We start from the raw sequence: 21,533 nt of genomic DNA on the forward strand, positions 1-21,533 counted from the left end.
AGGAGGGATAAAGTGCACACAGTCCTAATGCCAGAAGAAATGAGTTCAGCAGAAACAAGCTAGTGAAGGCAAAATGTTTGGGGAAATACCATGCCAAGGAAGTCAGGTCTGCCCCCCATTAAATAGGAATTCCGTGACTGTGCAGAAATTTCCCAGCCTCTGGGTTTTCCAAGAACACATTAAAGGGTAATAGGTGGTGTGATATGCAAATAGGCCAGTAAAGTGTAAATTGAAAGCAGAGAGTGGTGCTGAAACATCGAATTCCAAGGGTAAAGTAATTTTTTATTCCACTGAGGAAATCTGAACATTGCACAGTTACAATGCAGCCAGATGTTATCCCACTACATAGTACTGGGATGAGCACCAGTTTTGCATGGATTAATTGGTAGTCCAACAAATGAAAATCAGACAAATCATATAGACTGACCATATACACTGAATGTATGGTCTAACTACCCCAAGTATTAATGAATTCCTTGTCTATATTTACTAGAGAATCGTTCAAGTGCCATCACCAAAACCTTGCAGGATTTATTGGTATATTTTCAGTCTCTATTACCATGAATGCAAATGAGACAAATTCTGATGTCCATTTACTGTTTTTATCTACATGTAATAATTTGTAAGTACATATGCCAATTTATGTACTCAACTTGACTAAAAATAATTTCAGTGCTTATATATTTTTCACTAATGCACACATTTCAAGTTCCAAGCTTTATTCCCTTTCTATTTGCAGTGGGACCTAGAGATTATGGCCGAATATAAACGGGTTGTCAGTGCCTTAACTAATGCTTTCAGCAATTCTGATCATGTTATATGAGGATTCGTCCCAGATTATTTAATATAATTGACCTCCTGAAATACAGTTAACCAATCCAATTAATGGGAATGAATATAACAAGAAAAGGAATTATAAATACTTTCTTTGCCCGAGAAAATCATTTTTTTCTCTTTTCTTGTATGATTTATTTTTCTCCTCTCTCTACCAACCATATTTTTTTTTCCGACGACATTTTGCCCTTGTCACATCAGCCAATTGTTTTTTTTTCTGGTCGATTCAACACCCTGCACCTCTTTCAATTATCCTGCCGTTGAAATTTGTACAAACAACACGACCGAGCTTTCGGTGCGTACAGGTTTGCCGATTTGACATGGAACAATTCCCATTTCGTCCACGGTTTGCCAGAGAATACGAGGAATGTTGTTTTGCTTTTGAAAGACATGCATATTCTGCTGCAATGGAGGAATAACGAGTTTTTGCCTGGAATAAAAAATATTATTTACTATTTGCTCACAAAAATGTATAATAGCCAGTATCTTACAAGTTAAATATAACATGCCCATCACATGCACTGTTATCACTTTTGCTGCCATGTGTACGCATCAGCTATTGGATTGGAAAGAAAAAAGACTAGTTGTGCATCTAAATCTCCAGGTTGAATGTTTAAATCAGAGTAAACAAAAAATGATTACAAGATGTCAGTCGGCAGAATTAAATTAAACATATAATGATGCTTTTAATGGGAACATTGTATGGTGCACAATCTATAAAATTAGAAAGTGAAAGAAAACTCACAGTTCTGATCAAACTAAAGAGAGGCTACACTAAGCAATGAGAGAGAGACGAAAGGTGTGTGAACGACAAAGTAAAAGAATTAGCATAAGAGAGAAAGGTACACAGAAAGTGCACGTTTTACTGAATCGCTGCACACTGACCCTTTCATCTTGAGTTACATGAGTGGAAATAAATATGCCCAATAAAGCATCATCTTCTAGATAAACGGTCGGCGATAGCAACTCTGTGGTTATGGTTTGGATGTGCATTCCATTGAAAAGGCTGTTTTGGTTCACTGATAACTTTATTGTATCTCTACTAATTTGACAGCTGTTTAGCATATCAGGCTAACATCCGACTTGAAGGTTTGTGCAGAGCTATCCAGGGTAATATTTAAGAAAGGGCAAAAAACACACTGTTCTCATAAAAAAGGTCATTCTCTGCTTTTGCAATTCAAACTGAGGATATAAGTAGAATTTCACTCAGAAAGCACGTTTTTTAGCCTGGCGATAGCCAAGACCTTTTGATTTTACTAAATTATATGAGTAGTATACTTATTAAAAGGGTTTTCAGCCACTTCTCTTCATTCATTAGTCCATGGTTCTTTTATTCATATTTTGCTTCTGCCCACTACACCACAAGGCAGTGAGTGGGTCAACCTACATAAGCCACTGACTAACTTCACTTTGAGTGACTGCATTTTGCTTTTTCACAAGGATCACACTTACACAATTGAGTTCCTTTGAATGCCTGTGTTTTTGTGTTTACTTCATTATTTCTTTAGTGTGTTTAGAGCTGGATGTGATAGCAGCACACTTTAAATGTGAGGCACATTCATACTTTGTCAGTTCTTGTATCCTGACAATATTGTTTTAAATCCCTTTTGGAGGGGGCTTTGCGCATTTAGCTGACTGCTGCTATTCCGCAGCATACCAGATTGTGTTAATTTGAAACTCTTCTGCATTGTTATGCCCTATGCTTTCTTCCCATATTTCTTGCATTCTTTCTTCCCTTTCTCCTGTCATTCTTCCCTTCTTTCCTTGCTTTTCTACTTTCCTTCTTTTTTCCTTCATTCTTTCTTCTCATTGTCCTTTCATTCCTTCATTCCTCCTTTCCTTCCTTCCTTCTTTCTTTCATATTTCTCTTTTTCTACTTTCCTTTTTTCTTGCCTACTCTTTCTTTCTATCGTTCCTTTCTGCCCAGCTTCCTTTTCTTCTATTCAGCTTTGTTTCCTCCCGTTCATCTTTCTTTATTCCCTTCTGTTGTTCTTCTTTCTTTCCTTCTCTTCTTTATTCTTTCCTTTTTTATTTCCTTTATTATTCCTTCTCTTTAATCCCTTCTTTTCCTTTCTTTCTTTCTTTCCTCCCTTTCCTTTTTTCCTCTTTTGCTTCCTTCTTTTCCTTTGCTTCTTGCCTTCTTTCTTTTCCCTGTTTATTATCTTCATGTGTTCCCTTTTTTCATTTCTTCCTCTTTCCGTCTTCATTTATTGCCTTCTTAGTTTCTTTACTTTCTGTATTCCTTTGTTTGTTTGTTTGTTTCTTTCCTGCCTTCTTCGTTTGTTTACTTCTTTCTACCTTTTTTTTGGTTCCCTCCTTTCTTTCCTTCCTTCTGCCTGTCTTTCATTTTTCTTATTTCTTGCCTTCTTTAGTTATTTCCTTCCTTTTGTCTTTCCTTATTGCTTTTCTCTTTGTTATTTTCTTTCTTGTCTTTCTTTCTTTCATTCCTTTTTTCTTTCATGTCTTCTTTCTCAAAGGATAGAGGCTAGTAGCCAGGGCTAGATGGACTGGCTTCTTTAAGTCTGTGTTAACCAAGATCTTTTGTTTTTAAATAGTTACATATAGGAGTTTTCAGCCAGACTTCATCAGTTGGTCTGTGGTTCTGTCATTCACATTTTTCGTCCTCCCTCTCTGCATGGGCAATATGTCAGCCTATTTCAGCCACTGACTTCACTACGAGTTACAGCATGCTGTCTATTCTCAGGAAGCAGATCCACACACAAAGTACTTCCCACCAGTGCTAGGGAGTATCATAGTACTGTGTTCTCTTTTGACACAAAAAGCATTTTTTAAGCCAACGTGTTTTCACATTGATTTGGGCTTGGCAGGTTCCCAAACAATAAAGTTTGCAAAACAAGAACTGCCAAAAGGCTGGCAGCCCAAGCCATACCTGTCGGCTTTGCTCATACTTGTTGTGCTTTGGTATAATTCTATTCAGTAGTTTTTAAGATATCTATATTTGAATAAGGTTTCAGGTGGACTTCAGAGGGTTTAATTTTACTGATATTTTGGCCTTCAAAACAGCGAGCTTGAAACTCTTTAGTTCTTTCACATTTTAATTTTTTATGAAATGTGAATTGTTTATGAAGAGTTTGAATATTTTTTCGGTCATCTTAGATTTGGGAATTCAGTCAAACATTTGAGTAAGCAATTGTGGAAAATAAATTTACAGAGAAGGGAAAGCGTGTTCAGTACTCTTAAACTACTGAGGGATATAGGTAGGTTCCCAGAGGCCTTAAAATGGCATAAAATGAAATAACCGAATTTAGAAGATAGGAAAATAATGAACTCCAAAAGAATTGAGAGCATGTCTTACGTTTTGCATTTGGAAATGACCCCAATGTTTCCAAGAATGTGAGTTTCAATTTATGTGTAAAATTTACAAATATAATACCTAACGTAAATATGCATATGTCATCACTGTAAGAAAGATTACATTATAGAGTGAGGGGATGATGAAAAAGCACATGATAATCACTGATGTGTAGTAAAAAGTCCATACAAAACACACCTGCAAATATATGAAAATTTGTGAACGTAGAGTTTCATGAACAAAATGGGTATTAAGGCATCAAGCCTGTGGTGGGGTGCAGGACATAGTTGGATATTGGGCTATTGAGATGACCCAGTGGGTTTCAAGGTTGTATCACACATGTCCTGGCCCGTGTGTGGTATGGTGTGCTACTGTTTGGACAAATGGTAGAGTAAGCACAGGTTCTGGACACAGCTCAAGACTGTGCCTTTTTTTGAAGAAAAAAAAAATAAATTCACAGGAAGCAAGCAAAGTTAAGAAACAGAAGTTATTGTTCAAATTGCAGAAACACTTGAAAGAAATCTCATGAGAATTAATTGAAAGCACAGTGTTAAAGTGATGACATGGTTCAATGCAGAACTTGAAAACACCTGGAATTTGTCAGTTATTGTCCTCTACACAAACCACCCCGCACCCCTTCTATATACCAAATGTTGGTGAAAGTGATGTCTACATGCCGTGCAGAGTGTTTGAAAACATTTTCTCAAAGGTATTTTCTAAAATCAATGGTGCATTTGTAGAGGTAGGCAAACATCAAATTAATGTGTGCATCACTATAGACCATATTGTCAACAACATCAAGGTTAATTAACATTTTTGAGGGATAAGAAAGTATTTCACTTTGCAGATAAATCCTAAATTACTGAAGAATATCCAATGCCTATATTTCTACCAGAATAGGGATAATATAGCAGAGAAAATTAAATTGATGAATTCTACTCTTTATTAAGAGTTTCCTCAATCATGGAAGCCTTTTTTCAGTTCTTGCATAATTTAAATCGGGGGTCTCCAACCTTTTCTGAGAGTGAGAGTTACTTCTGATCAATGAAAATCATTGTGAGCTGCCGAAGGCCAAGGCAATCACTCAGTGTTACCAGACATCCTCAAGCCCAGCTCACTGACTTTAAGCCTAATGTTCATACATTCGGCTTCAGTTCTAAATGAACTCAAGGGTGTGAGCTATTCTGAAGGTGTCTGCAATTGACTAGTTGGAGACCCTTGCTTTAAATCATGAACATGGCTTTCACAAATAGTAGTACTAATGGGTGTTGTGAAATGTGTTTAACGTAACAAAAATGTAATTCCTTTATATATCACAAATTGATGCTAACATATGAGATAATGACAATGACATCAGTAATGATGTCATTAGGGATGCCATGTATTATCTTGTCAGTGTTGTTAACAATCATATATTATCAGATGTCTTAAGTGATATCATATGAATTAATGTGAGATGTCATATGTAATATGTTTGATTTAATGAGCAATGAATGCTGGCAACAAACCTTATGGTTAAGGGAGAGCTCTATAACTGGTGAATTTCAAGGATATTTACGTTTTGAACCATAACAACACATTAATAGTGTTTTTTTCATCAAATAAATAGATAGGTACCCAGACACATATGAATTGTTTGTGTTGTATTGTTCCTTATTAAAGCCATTGTGAGAAAGTGGTTTATTATTTAGGGTGAATTGAAGTCCACAAGGAAATAGGGGTAGAAGGCCTGGGAGAGATTTACTTTCCTCCTCCTCTCCTACATCAGTCACCATCAACATAGCAATGTCTTTCTGGATAAAGTATCACTTCATGTGATTGACATGGAACAAACTGTGGGGCTGTCTGGGGGTACCAATGTCCACCAACCAGGTGACCTTACTCATCTTCTCTAGTACCATGTGGGGCCCAGTCAATGTGTTCAGGAGGGTCCTGGCAGCAATGGGCTCCACAACCCAAACCTTTTGACTCACTGGTATTACACCAAGGTGATCTTTTGGTCATACTAGTGCTTGAGCAGCTCCTGGCTGGCCTACAATGTTTTGTTACCCCCTTCATGTACTCAGCACACAGTCTACAATGATCTATATGGGTTTCTTTCAAGGTTTCATCCACTTTTTTTGGACAAGACTACTGACACGGTGCTCATACAAAACTTCAAAGAGGCCCAAACCTTCTCTTTTTTGTTGTACAACCCCGTAGGCAAATAAAACGCATGGTAGCAGAATGCGCCACATCCATCTGAGTTTCTCAGATAACCCATAATTATGCCATTTATGGTCATGTTGAATCTCAAGCACATTGGTTTGAGTGTTATAAGGGGTGGCAATCTTGTAAATCACACCAAAAACATTCCACATAAGATTCATGTAAGCAAACAAAAAGTGTGTCCCCAGATATGAGATTACCTCTTCTGAGACCCTGATGTGGTAAAAATATCACACATGACACTGGCCACTATGAACACGGTTACTGTCCTCAGAGATATGGCCTCAGGGTACCTAGTGGCATGGCCCACCACCACCAATATGAGCCTATTATGTGAGACTATCTTGGAGCCAAGGGGACCCAACAATATCAATCTGTACTCTCTCAAAAAGTCTCCCCAGGATGGGTAGTGGATTCAGGGAGCTTTGGATTGCCCTCCAGCCTTGCCAGTGTCTCAACAGGTGTGAAGGATTAACACAACTCCTTCACCTTGTCAGACATGTGAGGCCAGTAAAAGTAGTTGAGCAACCTGTCCCAGGATTTGGTCTGCCCCAAATGCACAGCCAATCAGATATCATGGGCTAAGTTTGAGAGGACTGCCCTGTAATGTTGAGGGACTGCCCATCCTGTGGTTGTCCCAGGTTTTGGGTCTCTAGACTTGCTTTACAATCTACCCTCTTCCAAATTTGATGCTGTGGGGTCCTCTGTTCTTGGACCTCATCCTAGTGCTGAAGGTCTTCAAGAGTTGGACCCTTTTTCTGCACTTTGACAGGACTCCCAGGACAAAATCCACTTCTTTTTACACTTCAGATCTGTCCATTGATGTCAGATTCTTTCTGGACCATGGAAAGTAAAGTTAAAGGAGGTGAACCATTTATCTATGTCATCCTCCACCGCAAATGTAGGTACATCTCCCTTGGGTCAGCAATAGGTGTGTTGCCCTCCTCCCCATTGATACCTCAGAATTGCTATACCAATCTTTCCTAGACCACAGGAGTCCTAAGCTGGCCTTTATTTCCTTCAAGGCCCATTACTTCTCTTCCAGTGGAAGCTTTTTTTCCTCCAGTGCTATGGCTGCTAGTTTGGCCTGCAGTTCCCTTGTTGACTGCTTGTCGTTGAGCTCCTTTCGGCGGGTAGTCAGTTAAGAAGGGCTCATGCTGGCAGATCCCTAATTATTCCATGCTCTGAAGGGTGTACCAGAAAAATGTGGGGGCAGGTTGTCTTGTCCCCTGCCCCTTTTTCCTTTGGGGTTTTTGGTAATCTCTTCATCTTCAAAAGAGATTCGTTATTGGTGGACCTCTTCCCGGAGCCTTTCCTGAGGGCCTTTTGTGGTCTGCCTTCCTGGCATTCAGGCCCATCTACAGCTTGTATAGATCTTTCATCTCCACCACTCTGAGGGTAGCCAGGATAGCCAGATGCAACTCTATGTTCCCATGGACTTAAGGTGCAAAAATCAGAATCAAAAATAAATTAAAAATTCAGCTATGATACAGTCAAAGGCCTGATGCCAATTAATCTGTTGTCAATTAAATTAAGTGATTTTTAATTTTCAACTTAATAACTGAGTGGTATTGCTAACCAGAATGTCCAATGTGAGAACGTGTTTTATTAGTTAGGGTGGATTGGGTTCTACCACAAGTAACAAAGGCACTATCCTGTTAGGTCCAGTAAAATGTTCCAGTAATTAAAGCCTGAGCTCAATCCTTGGTATCTATGACACAGAGCAGAAAGACTTAAACTAGAAATGTAACTAAGAAAACGTAACTTAGAGAAGATGGTTAAAGCATTTATTAACACATCAGGAGTTAAAAAATCAAACACACAACGACATACAAATTCTACTCCAATTAAAAAAAATAAACAGCAAGAGATATGCATTCTGAAAATTTAAGTACAAATAGAGCCAAAAAGTGCAAAGCTCCAATGGTAGTCAATGGTAGTCAATGATTGTGGAAGACTGGGATCTTGGCATGATTTCAGGTGGACCATGGTGGAACTCAGGTAGGTCACACCAACCAAGTTCAAGCTGGTCAGAAATCTTTACCATGGGAGTTAGTCTTTTTTCTGGAAATAATAATCCATCAATGAGGTATGGCACCAGTCTGTATCCAAGGAGGGTTTGACAATGTCAGATAGGCATTGGTCGAGGCCTCTGTGAAGGTATTTGTTTAGATGTGAAAAGCTCAAAGTAGGAAAGTATGAATTTTGTGCCAAATAAAGTCCTCTCTCTGGGCAGATACTTTTGGAGCCTTTGCCCGGTCAAGATTTTTACCTTTGGACATAGGGCCTGAGTTAGTGTTTGGCGGACAGGTTACTCTGTCACAAATGTGACAGATATCCCGCCCGGCATCTTACAATGTCTATAGGATATTATGGAATCGTAATACGGCAGACAGAGTAACCCCATCTGCCAAACTCTAAATCAGGAAGTAAGTTTCTTCTATGGAGCTCAGAATTCTTCAGTGACACAAGGAAGTGGGTTGTGAATGAAGAGGGCTCTCTGACACAGGGTACCTTCTCACTGAGTTCCCACTGAAACAGAGTTGCTATTGCGGGAAGGGGGAAACCTGTTTCTTCAACCCAGCGAGCCTGAGCCTTGGTCAAAGTCTCAGGGTTTCAGGAGTGGTAAGGAAAGTCCAGTTAGACACAGGCAAGGGACCCAGGACCTAAGAAATGGCACTTGGTAGCCAGTACCCACCCCAGCAAAGGCCACTAACAGGGTCCATGTCAGGTTCAATTGGTACTGGTCAGTTGGACACTTTGGGAAAAAGGGCACTTGTAGTTTATTGTGTCCCTGTAGCCACACAGGAGGACAACCAACTGACCTTGGACACTTCTTTGTCCTGGGTAGGAGTGGGAGAGATGCAGCCCTTCAATTCCCTTCACAGATCTCAAACAGCAGGTGCAGTCATTCTTCTGTTCTTCCACAGATTCAGAGTGTTCTGAAGAAGGTGCCTTAATTAGGCCTGGCACTAGCTTGACTCCTGTCCCCTCCTTAACCAGTAGTGTAAGTTTTTCCAGGGGGTAACCCTCCCCACTTTTGCAGCAGTTTCAATCTGCCCTACTGTCAACAATACCACAGTGCCACTCAATCAATAATTGTAGGATTGGGAAACCATTCCCGCCTTGTTAAGAGCCGGTGTGTCCACCTAGAGTTGTGACAGTTGGAGACTAACACAAATTAGTTTCTAGGAGTTTCACGCAGGGAAAGAGAAACCATTCATACTTCCCTTTTCAATAATATTTATCAAAAATCCTCTTTAACCATTAAGTTGGAATCTTAGTAAATATTAAAAATAGTTGCTTAATCATTTTCTGAAATGATCCCTAGCAGAATTAATATTTAATGCTGCTGCCCATTTTTCCCTATGGGCCAACCAGTTTTGCTAGAAGTTAGCCTGCAGCAGTTAAAGCTGCTGCAGCCAGGCTACAGATATAGGAAATGTGTCATGTTTGTTTTGTTACATTAGTAGAGGACACAGTAATGCTGTAGTCCATAGTTCACATTTAACTTCCCATGTCATGGTTGTATTTTGGACAGCATATGCCATGGCCTTATAGGAAAATTGAATAGGACAGTTAAGAGTAAGCCGATGTTGACATGTCTTAGGGGGCAGAGTGCATGCACTGAGGCCTAGTTAGCAGGGTCCCTGTGTACAAGGGGCCTGTTTAGCAGAGTCCCTGTGCACAAAGTCAAAAAACCAGCAGCATTTGTCAACATAAAACAGAGGTGACCTTCCAAAATAGACACTTCCTCACAGCCATTAGTTTGGATTTGGAAGACCAAGTGCATAACCTGAGCTATCCTTATTTGCTCATAACACACTTTATTGTGTATTCTTTTTTTAATGTGTACTTTCCAACTAGACAATTATTTGGTCTTCTATAGTATAAAAAATAATAGAAGAATGTTTAATTAAGATATTTGTTAAAAACATGCTCTATTAGGAAGTGCATTCACCGTGTTGGATTTGGACATTTTCGAGACAGGTTTCCGTAAGATTCAGCCAGCAATATTTCTTGATAGCAAATGAAATGTTCAGGTTTTGATTACCTCTCTTAAAATGGAGTTTGCTTAAACATACTGCAATTGCTAAAGTTAGCTGGGTGGTTCAAGGATGTCATTATGCAAAAGCAGTATAATACCTAGACACCAATTATGAGAACAGAAAGAAATTGGGCAGGTGCTAGGTCTTCCATTAGTAATTCACGTAATAATGTATTAGCTTCTAAACATGGAAAAAATCACAAGTATGGCTTGATCACTTTGAAGTACAGATTTTGAAACTACTGCTGTTGTGTAATAAAATCATTCACAAGTGTGAAATAAATGCACAAAAAACAACTACAAAATATGTTCACGTGCCTACGAAGTTGAACTATGATATCTCTTACCTGTACACCATCAGACGCAGGAACATAACTTGCTCTTTTGAATGTGTCTGTCACATTTCTCAGAATTTCTACAGAGATGAGGAGATCCCCTGCATAGAAGTGCTTCCTTTGTGTTAGGTCCAACAGTGTCTTGGTTACCAGAGCCATCCCTTCACCTGCAAGTGTTCTCTGCCCCTTTGCAAGGTGCTCCTTGATCTGTGTCAATTAAACCAGCAGAATAAACATCAGAAACAAGACAGCTGTATTTTCATGTATTTCATCAGGTATCTCGGTCCTTTTCTCAATAATACAGTATAGGGCCTGAATTAGAATGCGGAGGACAGTTGTATATCTGTCAGGGCAGCAAAATAAATCATCTCGTCCTCCTGATCTAGAAATGCGCAATGGCCCACAGACAGTTGGCAGCAACCAGTGTCACGTGGTTCCCGACAATGTTGTAAAAGTTTGACAGACAGCACCATCAAAGTGGACAGCCTTGCATCAAACTTTTAAATAATTTTATTTTTTTTAAGACAAAATCCTAAAGCAAGAGTTTGTTTTTGTCTAGGGTTTTCTCTCATGATGTGGGTTCATTTTCTTTTTGTTACTGCTTCTTACTTGTGACACAGAGAACAAAGCCATCCAACCGCCCACTCTATATTGGGTGGGCATTTTGATGGCTACACTTCAACAACTCTTACTACATCTGGTTATTCGCCATTATCAAACTTAAGGCTGCCCAGACCCAAATCAGGCGGTAGTTAGTTTGGCGGAGGTGCTAGTACATCGACATTGCAATAGATTACACTCTGCCAAAACTCTAAATTATCCCCTTACTCTTTCCTGTCAATATGTAAAATGTCATTTCAAGTGTTATAAATGCTGGTGGAGAGAAAAGAAAACCAATTAGCGCATCACTAAAGATGCTCTATCTGACAATATTGGAAGCCGTGACTAGGTCCACATTAAAATTATCCACAAGTGGAAAAGCAAGACACAAGAGCAGGTAAAGCAACATTTTGCCCTGGTGAAACGATTAAGAAAGCAGAAAGTAGAAAGCATAGTTATAATACGTTTCTCCTTGTATTAAGGCGAATGCAATCAATACTAATTTTTGCAAACTAAACATTTGAACCAGAGCAAAATATGTAGCAAAATAAATACTCGCTAACCAGTATGCCTGATCGATTCATAAAGAGCAAATGTCTGGTAATGCTTTCATAATAACTTTCCACGTGTCTGCACTCATGCAAAAGTATTTTTAGCATGGAATAGAACAAAATCTGTTTGTACCATTCTTTACCAGGCAAGAAGCAAAAATGGTGTATGTTGAAAATTGAATATTTTTCAACTAGTTCTACATTTGTGTAAGTGAGCCATTTTTCAGGTTGGTACAGAAAAAAAACGATGGCCAGTTTCAGCTTTGCCTGAGCCTGCAGAGCAATGTGATTATATTATTCTCATTGTAAGAAATTGTGTTCTGTGTTCCCAAGACAAACAGATGTTCCTGGAAGTCAATTGAATCAATGGGGCCTTTTCACCTCCATAAAGTAGCCTCTAAAATTAGGTACCGCATATGGAACTTATCTCTCAGTATAGCAAGGCGGACTAAACTAAGGCTCAGTCAGGCATGGTCTGTGGGCTTGACCATCAGAACGCAGCAATGCGCTACAACTGTTAATAATCAAAGCCCAGCCAGTGCCTTTAGTTTAAAGTGGGCTTGTACTTTCAAACGCTCAAAACATAATATTATGCAAACAATCCTAAATACATACAAAATGAAAGTGGAAATAATAATTTGGAACCCCTCCTAAAAGGGTCTCACACAATAACCAAGGTGTTTTGCTCTATCCTAAAGAGATGTCAAAGAGGTCAACTTATTCTGTAAACGCTGCAACTTCCCATTATCTGTGAAGTACACATGGCTATGTATGCCAGCAAGAACCCAATGTAGACTCAATGCAGTAGCAATTGGCTTTCCACAATTAAAAAAGTTGGCTCTACAGGCCTTATCGATGTGTTCACAATCAATAATCAAGGACTACTGATTGATACAACACTTCACATTTAGTAAAACAAACCTAATGGCTTCAATGTTTACATGTGGTCTCTGTTGGGGAGATGACACAAAAGTCCAGGCACAGCTAAAAAACAAATAACAATCATTAACATGAGGTTCCCCTCTAAAGACAGAAAGAGCCCTGGAGGCTACTCTGGAGCAGGTCACAGGAGAAACAGATGGTTCCCCTCAACTCTGTTGCCACAGTGAAAAAAGTAGTGAGTGTGCAAATCAACTAAAAGGATTTCTTCATAAGCCTGCTTCCATGGTTGATATGCTTTGCTTGTTGGTAGCCTACAGCATGCCCCTTCCAAATGCCAAGTCTGTACGGGGTCACAATCCCATTATGGAAATCAGTAAAAGTGTACTGATTACTCTAATGGGATAGCTACATTTAATAAACGGCATCTGGGCATTTGTGACCATATAAATGCTTCTTACATCAGGTCCTAAAATCTGTAGCTCATTAATCTAACCCAATATTTTGACAAGCATTTTTCCTTGGTGCAGTACTCCAGGAGCATTCGTCAATTGTATAATTCTACTATAGAGTGTTATGTGCAATTTTCTGAATGCAGACAAACACAAGATATAGATTTCCTTACAGTATATTTAAACTACAAAATATTATGTTTGGTGTTTTTTCTCTCCTGCTATTATATTTATGAAGATCTTTACCTCTGCTGTTGCTCTAAATTTCAGGTGGACAAATTTAAACTGTAACACAATACTTTCTTGTGGCCCATTAAAGGTTCCAATTTGGGACAGTTTTTTATTTAAAGGAATAATATATAGATATTTTCAACTTTACAGCAAACGACAATGCAAAGCTCTTAAAATGAAATGGTATCAATAGTAGGATAAAACCACGTACAAAGTCACCGTTAGGAAATATGACTGTTTAGCATGAGGCACTTGTATTGCTTTCTATGTCCAGAGAACTTAATCTTTCTCTTAGTCTGCCTGCAATTATTTTCTCATTTGTAAAAAATCTTCTACAGCCAGAGGCATGCCTTAAATCCATCTTCCCTCCACTGGCACTTTGCAACAGCCATTTCACTTACATTTATGAAAACATTTCCTCCATTCAGTTTAGCCTATTCCCCTCAACAGACACTTGACTGTATGCTCTCCACTCTGTAATCCTTATACCCGTCCAGTTAAAATGTGTTGTCAGAGTTTGAAAATGTCTTTCTTAATGAGACATTACATTTTCTCTTCTTCTTTAATTCTGGATCTCAATTGGATCCTTTTCTCCTCGGGTGGCTGCTCTTTCCCCTAACATCATGGGGGACCTTTTTGGTGATAATATGTAATTCATTAACTCTGCTCTGGTTTTGTCTCTAATAGTTGGAAACATACACAAGTAACTTCCTTCTCAAAATCTTCAGCTGATCCTTCTATTTGAGGAATTATCAAACCATTTTGCTTTGGCTATTTTCAGCTTAACTCTTAGAAAAGTAGAAATAAACAACTTTTAGTTTATCTGTCAACCAACAACTAGCTATACCCTGTTCACAACTCCTGTTTTCATCCAGGCCATAATACAGAAACCAAAGTGGCATCTGTGACAGCTATTCCTATTCTTTTAGAATTAGTGCATGCTTAGTTTTGGTAAAATGTCTCAGTCCATCATTCGAAATCCACTTTTCAGTTTAGGGATCCGAAAAATGCCCTTTAATGGATCGGCTCATTTCTCTTCTTTAGACCTCAGATGTTTTTTCTCTCTCCCTTCAGCCCTGGACCTGCCATTCTTAATTGTGTACTGCTGCAATGATCTTCAATAAGCCTCACAGCATTCAATGCCTTCATCACCAAGTTAGCCAAGCTGATACAATCATTTGGTCTCAATATAGCTTCTTTTGCTAATGACACCCAGATCATTATCTCCATCTCTAAAGATCCAGCATTGACCCAAATCAACTTTTGCTCCTGCATCAGGGTGGTGGCCACTTGCATAAGGGAACACTGCCTCAAACGTAACTGATAAAAGTGAGGTAGTCTTGTTTGGCCAACAACCCAACAACTGGAATCAGTCTTGGTGGGCCTAAGAGCTAGATCCTTTTCTGTTGCCAGATGAACCTGCTAAAAACCTGTGTTTCATCACTGACCACCATCTGTCTTTTCCTAAACAGATTAATCAGCTCATAGCCTACTGTTTTGTTCTTTTGAGAACTCCCAGGAAAATGCTTCCTTCAGTCTCATCAATGAAAGCTAGAATGTACTCCCTCATCACTTCTCACCTCAATTGCAGGAATTCTTTGTATCTAGGTATCCCATGCTATCTTCTCAACTGTTTTACAAGTTATACAAAACTTTCCAGCCTACTTGGTTCTTAATGTTCTGGTTACTTTTTCTTGTTAAACTGCCTTAATCCAACAGCATTGATTCTCTGTTAAAAATCACACACAGTTCTAGTCTTTATGTATCATCCAAAGAATAGATTTCAACTTGGGCCCCACCTACTTAAGGAAAAAATTCAAAATAAAGTTCTCCATTCTCTGTGTTCCTCTACTGCCAACTGGGTTGTCATTACCATATAGAGAAAGTTAGAGTTAGGGTTGCTTTCTCTTCTGCTTTGCCAGTGGCGTAGCGTGGGAGATGCAGGGGGGGCGGCCGCACAGGGCGCAACATCTTGGAAGAGACTAAATCCACGGGTTAGGGGGTGCAAATTACTTGCCTTGCCCCGGGTTAGGGGGCGCAAATTACTTGCCTTGCCCCGGGTGCTGACAACGCACGCTACGCCACTGTGCTTTGCGATTAATCTTCGGAATTCATTTGAAGTTTCCCATAGGAGCATTTCATGTCCTGATCTGCTAAGGAAAAATCTCAAAACATGGCTTTTTAAATAAGCCCCTAGACTCCAATTCACATTAGTTCTCTTACAGTGAATGTGGTAATCGGAGTGTCCTTCAAACTAAATGAATGCACTCGTGCAGAACTTTTAGCAAATTTATTTTCCACTATTTGAGCTGTGCCTAGAAATAAGAAATGGAGAATATTGCTATCCTTCCCTTTTTACATTTAATAAAAAAATGAAACCTGTTTTGGCAAATACATTTTCAAATCATTAGTGTAAAATCAGTCTGTTGTATTTTCATTAGAATCTTTTCAACACGTAAAAAGTGACTTATAAGCAGGTATTCTTTTACCTTTGCCTGTAGATGCAGTTAATTTCTTGTATTTCTTCTAAAAAAAAAATGTATTTTCATAATACAGACAGCAGAAATGTATCTGCTTTGTATCCTCACACATAAGCAAAATAATACACAACTAATTAGCCAAATTATTGTACTCGTGCAAAGTTTCTTTATTATTTGGGTTGCTCCTCTGGCACTTACAGATGGACTCTAAAGACCATTTATCCTGGTTTTCTGACTCTATGCATGTCTGGGGTTGCTAATTATTGCTTCTCAGGGGACATTGCTGCCTGTAATTTATTGCCTTACTCTCTCACTCCTGTGTGGACACTGAAGAGCATTAGAGGCCTAATTTATGAGGCCCTTGCACCACCGGAGCATCACTTTTAGCAACGCTATAGTGGCACAATGCCCTGTCCCATATTTACAAGGTGGCATTTAGCCACTTTTTCTGGCTTACCACCGCCTTGTAAATATGGCCTCTTTACATGCATCACTTAGTGTGAAAGGGTCCTGCATTCTGCAGCACACATAGAAAGAGCAAAACACCATGAATGATTGTGTATGTACAGCGAGGTCTCCATTCCCGTACATAAACAATCATTAAATAATGACGATTTGCTACTCCTATGTGTGCTTCATTCTGCAGCACACATAGAAGTAACAAATCACCATTATGGATTGTTTATGTGCAGGAAGGTTCACCTTCCTGCACATAAACAATCATTCCCTGCAATGCAGGCACCCTTGCACTATGGTTCAAGGGTGCCTGTGTTGGCGCTAGGGAGCTAAACTTAGCACCAGTGCTAGGGAAAACACAGGGGTGTGCTGTATTGTCTTAAATATGGCACATCCCTGCGTTTCTGAAGTGAAGCAGTGTGGCGCTGCACCAAATTTGGCAGTGCTACACTGCCATCATTTCTAATAAATGAGTCCGTCAACCCGTGGATTGATCCTCTGCTGCTAAATCCATTGCATGCACAGCTATCTCTCTCTCTACTTCAGTGCTCTCCGTGCATAACAATGTAGGCATACTTGTCTCATCAAGAAGAGTGCATTCCATTGCTAATCACGCATGACAAAAAAGGGCTTCCACCATTCTTCAAAATGCAAGACACTTTTTATTCAAATTGAATAGAGGCCCTGAACTCCACTCTCCTATTAGAGGTGTTTTATTTGCTACACTTGCTTGTTCACTACCCTCAGGAGTTGCCAAAAATGCTATGATTTCAATGTGCTAATGCGGCTGGCCTGTACCCCAACTCTGAAAATTGTTCCACCATCCATGTGACAAAAGAACCACCACAAACCGGTTTGGGACATACTGAAGTACTGAACTAAAAAGAAACCCTTTCCACAAAATAGGTAATTAAGTTGAAACAAAATGCAAAACAAAATCCATGAACTGATTTTTTTGCATTCGTTTTCTTGATGTGTTTAGCTATTAAAGAGAGGACATGCTGCGTGTTGGCTTGTACATGAATATAGTGGAAACCTCACACACTCGATACAAAACTATGCAACATACATGACTAAAACTACAGAAATAAGTGTATGTATTAAAATATATCAACGATGAAACTGCACATTTATTCATCAGCTTTAAAGATTACAAAATTGTTGCGTGGCACGTGTAAGCAGTTCTAACACTCCCCAACTCAATAGCACTGAAAATACTAACTTGCAAAAAACGAAACCCCCGTGGCATCCTACACTACCAAACATGACTGAACGTGCCCTGCATTGTGTGCTCGGTAAAGACGCCGTTGTGCCAGACGCCATTGTGATAGGAACCTCAACAACAGAAGAAAAAAAAAAAAAAAACGTTGTGTTAAAATGCGGAATGCGTGCATCCTGTTAACAAAAGGGAACATTTTTATCGAACGTTCTAAAAGATAATCCTCTTCAGACTTATTAGTTTCAACTGCAAAGCAGCTAATCAGTGGACATATAAATTACATGATTTACAAATTCAGCATAACGCAAAATCAGACAAAAAGAAAGCAGTCATAAAAGATGGCTTTGCACCTACTGAAAGCTGTAAGTGTCTGTATTCCATCGATATGCATCTTGCAAAGCTCGGGTGCTCCCAGTAGGCAACTCCATGATGACTGAGAGAGCAGCGTCTGCTAGTGGTGCCTGTGAGTCACACAAGAGAAACATATTTTATTGATGGCAAAAGAGTGACTGCTTTTCTACCACGACCACCACAAATGTATCACATCTAATAAGCTGTTTTTTTTGGGAATGTTTTGTTTATATCACAGCATGATGTGCTTGTACGTGCAGCAGTCCCTCCGGTAGTCTTTTTAGGTGCATGTGGTTGACGAAAAAGCTTTGCGCACGGTGTTCAAAGACTCCCATTGGCACAGAATTTCAGAAAAGTTTTCAACTTAATGGACTAAGGGCCAGATGTGCTAAACCATTTTCTTGTTACAAAACTATGTGATTCAGTACATCGTATTGTCTGCAACAAGAATATGTGGTTTTCAAAAGTACTAAACCCATTTAGCGATTTGAACGCAGTGAGCGATTTGGGCAGAAATGTTCCACACGCTGTTGTAGATAAAGTGGATCCATATTTGACCTAGCTTTATGCATATAGCATAGGGCTTTAAACTGAATGTCTCTGTACACCAGAAGCCTATGGAGATCATCAATCAGATTAGATATTGAGGAGCGATTGAGAAGATGAAATAGAAGCCTAGCATCATAATTTGCAGACATTTATTAGAGGTCTTGGCCCCTAGCTAAAGAACATTCCCTAGTCCATCCTTGATAAAATTACCCGTCCTTTGAGTCAAGAACGAGAGTATGCAAATGATTTTCTTTAACCATTTCAGGACTGCGAAACAAGTGGAGGCTACCTTAGAGATTTGAATCTTCATGGATAGTTCGTCATCTAGCCAGAAGCTGAGGTTTTTAGCCTTACAGACCAGCATCAGGAGGGCTCTTAACATGTACGGCAAGTGTAGGTACCCAATAAAAGGGAGTTCTTGCCCATCACGATCACCTTGGTCTTGTCACTGTTTAGCTTTACGGAGTTATTGTTTATCTAAGTGGAAACTTTCAGGAGACAGGATTTCAAGGTGTCCAAGCAGTGGCCCTCCACTGGTGTTAAAGAAAATATGATCTGAGGGTCATCAGCATAGGAAAACAAAGTGATGCCACATCCTTCAACAGTATCAGCAAGGGGACACACATAGGTTAGAATAACATCAGACTGCAAGCCAAACCCTGCTGCACTCCAAAAGAAAGAGAGTGAAACCTTGATACAGAATTAGATGAAGAGACCTGGAAAGTCTGCTCCTGCAAGAACAAGGTCATCCAAGATAAAGCTGTAGCTTGGATACATATGTTCTCAAGTCTTTCAAGAAGAGTTGTGCAAGACACACTATAAAAAGCTGCACTCAAGTCTAGCAGGATGAGTGCTGCAGTACTGCCATTATCCAGCAGCAATCTGAGATGCTCAATAACTCCCAGTAATGTGGATTCAGTACTGTGACCAGCTCTAAATCCAGACCGTGACTGATGGAAAACAATCTGCAATTCAACAAAAGCAGATATTGGGGAGTTTGGGTGATTCTCCAAGATATTAGAGGACAGTGGGAGCAGCAAAACTGGCCTATAATTAGACCAATAAGAGGTTTCCAAACTAGTACCCATATTTATACTTTTTTAGCACCGCATTTGCGTCGCTTTTTGACGCAAAAGCGGCGCAAACTTCCAAAATACAATTGTATTTTGGAAGTTTGCGCCGCTTTTGTGTCAAAAAATGACGCAATTGCGATGCTAAAAAAGTATAAATATGGGCCTAGGTTTCTTCATAGGAGCAGGAGCATAGCATGCTCCCATGCCTGGACACATCCCTCTCGTAAGGAGGAAGAGAGATTAAAATCCGTAAAAGTTCCGGACCAAGTATGCTGAGCTTGGCCAGAGGAAGGGGGTCTCATTGAGAGCCTGACTTTATGGATTGCAGGATTGTACAAAAAAAGAGGGGCTGCCAATGGAGTAAGTGAAGCTAGACTACGTTTATGGTGAGAAGTGACAATAATATCACTGTTGGATTTAGTGCATGCAGCAAATAAGGCAATGACAGGGGTTTTTCTATCCATCAGAGGCAGATTCACAGTCAGAGTATTAGAGAGTGAATGTTGGATGTCTGACAACTATTTTACAAAAAAGTGTGCAAGTTCATTACATTGTGACTGTGAAAGAGAAGGTAGGGGGGTAGGTTGTGGTGTTAAGATAACTCTTTAACTACTCTGAAAAGAGTTTAAGGACTGTTTTGTGAAGCAGAGATTTCATCAGAGTAGACAGCAGCACAAGCAACTCTGCATAGAGTATGATAGTCTTTCAGTGCTGTTCTATACTTAAATTTCTCTTCCTCGATGTAGGTTTTCCTCCAGCACCTTTCTAAATAAAGAAACCACAATTTTTTACCCTTGGAGGGTCTCATTAATCCAGGGGGCAGGTGGGTGTAGTCTGGCTGAGGTGGCGGGTTTGACAGGCAAGACCAGATCAAGGGAGTCCTGAATCCGGGCATCATCCTTAGGTTGATCAAGATCCAAGCACTACACTATACTGGGTAAAGTGTATTAATAATTTCCCTTCTCAAATGAGGTGGCAACCTATTAACAAATGGAAAGGAGTCACCAAGATACCTCCTTCCCTTTTGTGAATGGTCCAAAGAAACCTTTTTTAGGATCTGTCTACCCTTAAAAATATAATTTTAAATCTTTTCTCTTTTTTCGAAAAATAACTTGTTTTCCATTAAGGGAAACTAACTGTATTTTTTTTTTAATAAGCTTTATTTAAAATCAGTTACAGGCATGGTAGTCTACTGGTCCCAGCAGGCCACCATCCCTGTTATGGCAGCGTATCATAGTGAGTTACCTACCTTATTAATATTCATGAGGTGGGTTGCATTGCAACGCACAGTGATTCAATATTTTGTAAATCTACCCATTAGTACATAGATCGGTTGCAAAATACCATTAGATTAGCTAAAAGTGAGTGTGCTGATTGTCACCATTTTTAGCGAATCCAGCATCTATACAGCTGGCCCTAACTTTCCTCTTTAGATCTCTAACAGCATATCAGAAACAGAAATATCTTGTGGACAAAAAATAGTGTAAAAAATATCAAGGACCAAAATATCAAGAAGGTAAGTGGAAATAGGTAAGCATAGATTTACTAGTCTTAAATCTACACCTACGTGCCTTGAATATATATATTGTCAAGATACATATATTTAGAGTTATATATAGCAACACTTTGCTTACTTCTGGAGACTTACCTTCACAATATTTGTGTCATTGATTTTCTTGACACAATAATTTGGTCTATGATATTTCTGTTTCTGATATTGTTTCTAAATACCTTCAGCTTTAGTTTGGATCATATTCTTCTGTCTGTCCCATGACAGAAAGCATTTCTTTGATTGTAGGAAGTGCTCACGTTTTGCTTCAGACTTAGGCCCTCATAACAAGGGAGCTAGTAACTAGAGATGTGTGCTGTAACTCCTGTTACCACATCATCAGAATTACGAATTTCCTTTGGCACACCAAACATGTTCGAACTGAAATGGAAAATCCTACCCAAT

General features: G+C 39.3%; 1 protein-coding gene across 14 annotated transcripts in view; it reads right to left on the reverse strand.

Moving 5' to 3' along the window:
• Positions 1–21,533, reverse strand: part of ADGRB3 (adhesion G protein-coupled receptor B3) — a 1,499,072-nt gene that overhangs the window by 705,745 nt on the left and 771,794 nt on the right. For all 14 annotated transcript variants that reach the window (XM_069235737.1, XM_069235727.1, XM_069235726.1 and 11 more), the window contains 2 exons: positions 17,961–18,067; positions 10,751–10,945 (listed from right to left, as the gene is read on the reverse strand). In XM_069235737.1, coding sequence (XP_069091838.1) covers positions 10,751–10,945; positions 17,961–18,067 — 302 coding nt within the window. The remainder of the gene's footprint in view (positions 1–10,750; positions 10,946–17,960; positions 18,068–21,533) is intronic.

Source organism: Pleurodeles waltl, chromosome 5 (assembly GCF_031143425.1).
Source record: "Pleurodeles waltl isolate 20211129_DDA chromosome 5, aPleWal1.hap1.20221129, whole genome shotgun sequence".
In the NCBI taxonomy this organism is placed as follows: domain Eukaryota; kingdom Metazoa; phylum Chordata; class Amphibia; order Caudata; family Salamandridae; genus Pleurodeles; species Pleurodeles waltl.